Here is a 2,896-nt window from a genome sequence, read left to right as displayed (position 1 = left end):
CTATTAATTAAAAATTAAAAGAAATTTGTGCAAATTTGTTATTTGAGACTAAATTTAATCGGTATATTATAATTGAAAGAACGAAAAGAAAGAAATTAGACAGAATAGTATATTAAAAAATATTTATTTTAGAATATATTATTGAACACTTACTTTATATAAATGAACCACTCACTTTTTAACATTCGCTGCTCGCATCGCAATCTCTAAATCGTTCTGTTTTTGAAGTTTTCGTGCCGTTATAATTTTATTTATTCATTTACACTTTAATTTAAAATCATAAAAGGAACCTAAATGAAAACATTTATAAATATTTTGAAATATTTTAGCATTTATCAAATTTTAATACGTTTCAAAGAACAACATTTGAAGACATGATAATTCCGAATAATAGGATTGTTGCTTGCATTAAATTATAATTTTACAGTAATTATAAAAATGTAATTTGTGTTGTGTTCCAGACGTATAGAAAAGAGTGGACAAGAGTACGCACTTAGTTTTTAATACAATATAAATTCTTTGTTAAAAAGTGAATGTCTTAAAATTCACGCATTATAATTCTCCAACTGTCTTTCAGATTTTGTATTTTTTTATTGATATTTTGAATATGTCATTTAATAAACTTTTTCAAAAGTGAGCACATAATAGGCTAAAAATTTGCAGGACAATATTTTTATGTATATTGATGAACAGAATTTAATAAAAAATAGACAATTTTACATTAAATAATTTTTTTAATTTTTTCAATTAAACAATTTTTGCATATTCTTTAATCGTGACATGGAGGCTCTCTTCTTACAACGTATGCTTGCCAGAGAAATCTTTTTATTCTAATCTGTCCTTTTTCGGATCAGGAATGCTATTATTCATGTATAGCGATTTATGAGGAACGTTTCACGATGTTGTTGTTTCCATGTTCTTTGATATCTTTCTCTTCATATGTGCTTTTGACTCTACCTTATTCTTATATGGCCAGTTTGCCATTGTTTCGGATTTTTTCCTCTTTCCTCCGTCTTTTTTGTGTAACCTTCCTTTTTGGGAGTGATCTGATTTCCGCAAGGAAACTGGTTGAAATCGTTCATGATGAAATCGAAATGGGTCCAGAAGTAAATGGAACTACATCTATTCCTCCACATGATGGGGCTTATTGATCTCTGTATTTGCTACTGCAGATATTTATGTTTCTTTATCAACGTGCATATCGTTACTGCACGAGATACAAAAATCTCTTATCTGTAAACAAGTTCGCATGCGCATTTTACCCCACAGTGCCATGCGAAAATTTGCCCAGCAACATCATTTTTTCCAAAAACAGATCCTGCCATCTACACGGAGAACATTTCTAAATGTTTAGTTCACAATAATGTACACGAGAAACGAGTTTATCAAATCTAAGAAATGATTTACTTAAGTTTATACATAATTGTTAAATTAAGTACAGTATGTAAACAATCGAAATATTATATCAGAAAAATAAAAAATAAATCATACGTCATGATTTCAAACCTATTCACGCCAAGTAGATTATTATTAAGTTTTTAACAATTTAGCAAAAAAACTTATAAATTAACTCAGTAATGCCAACCTGACATTTATAAAACTAATTATATTCCCACTGCGAATTTTTATCCGCCACAGACTTTTACCCCACTTTCTTCTAATGAATTATATGCTCAAAATTTTTCTGTGTATTTCATTATCGTATTAACACTCAGTTCAGAAATTTTTTTAACTAGAACTATAACCCAGTTTTATAAATGCGAATTTTTGTATCATAAATTAGTATCGGAAAGTCTTACTCAAAATTTATAGATAAAATAAAATTAAAATGGTTTCAAAGAACAATAATTAAGAATAAAAATAATGATAACAAATTTCATAAAGTTTTAAGCGAATTTCTCGAAACAGGATTAACAATACATTAATTAACCTAATGGAAAAATATATTTAACAATATAAACATTAACGGCACGGAAGGATGTTTCTGAATAGCTTTTTATACGTCCAAGGACGTAGTAATTGATATGATGATGTTCTTAGTTGTGATAAAGATGTATTGAAAATACTAGCGTTATGTATAATTTGTAAAACTAAAATATCGTTAAAATTTTAAATACTTTGGTGGAAAAATAATGGAGAATTTAAAATCAGAAGAAAAAACATTCGAGGAAAAGTGAGTAGAATTTTTCTGTTATACTCTTAAAAAGATTATAGATTAAGATTTATATTTCAAACAAGCAATTACCATATTTAAAATTTAAATTTATATAAAATAAATATAAATAGAGAATAAGTAAACATGTTTGTTTTTCTATTTGTTTTGTATAATTTAAATGTGATCAATAATTGACATCTTAAAAATTATTAATTTGTTTTTGCTTGATCACTTAAATTTATCAATCATTTTAAAAAGTCGCGATATTAAAGAATTTGAGAAACCTTGATAATAATAATTATCACTTTAGTTTTCAATTTTATAAACAATACAGAGTTCAGAATAAAAACAAATATATAGTCTATTTTTTATTTATGATCATTATAACAATATATTAAATTAAAAAAAATAATTAGTATTTTGGCTTAGAAATTAAGATTATTTATATACAAATTCTTTAAAATGTATAATAAACATTAATGTAATAATTAATCATACAAAGTGTTTATATTTATTATAACAACACATGCAAATATTCAATTCAATTCAATTCAAGTTTATTAACGTAATTTGGAAAAGATTCCAGTTACAAGGGGTGCATTGGGTTACAAATATTAGTAAATATATAATATCTTCTGACAATAAATAATTATTATGTAAATTTCTTCTATTCTTAAATTTAATCATTCTATTATAATATTAAACAAAAATTAGAACAACAACAAAATTAAATATATATAT

At 24.9% G+C, this 2,896-nt stretch overlaps 1 protein-coding gene across 1 annotated transcript in view; it reads left to right on the top strand.

Moving 5' to 3' along the window:
- Positions 1–2,010: 2,010 nt before the first annotated feature.
- Positions 2,011–2,896, top strand: part of LOC111617052 (endothelin-converting enzyme 1-like) — a 45,099-nt gene continuing 44,213 nt past the window's right edge. Inside the window, 1 exon segment of the mRNA XM_023358391.1 lies at positions 2,011–2,173. Within this exon segment, the coding sequence (XP_023214159.1) occupies positions 2,133–2,173 (41 nt within the window). The 5' untranslated portion in view covers positions 2,011–2,132.

The sequence above is a fragment of the Centruroides sculpturatus genome, unplaced genomic scaffold (assembly GCF_000671375.1).
Source record: "Centruroides sculpturatus isolate CEXI.00-Female unplaced genomic scaffold, Cexi_2.0 scaffold96, whole genome shotgun sequence".
In the NCBI taxonomy this organism is placed as follows: Eukaryota; Metazoa; Arthropoda; class Arachnida; order Scorpiones; family Buthidae; genus Centruroides; species Centruroides sculpturatus.
This window is presented reverse-complemented; position numbering and strand designations above follow the sequence as displayed.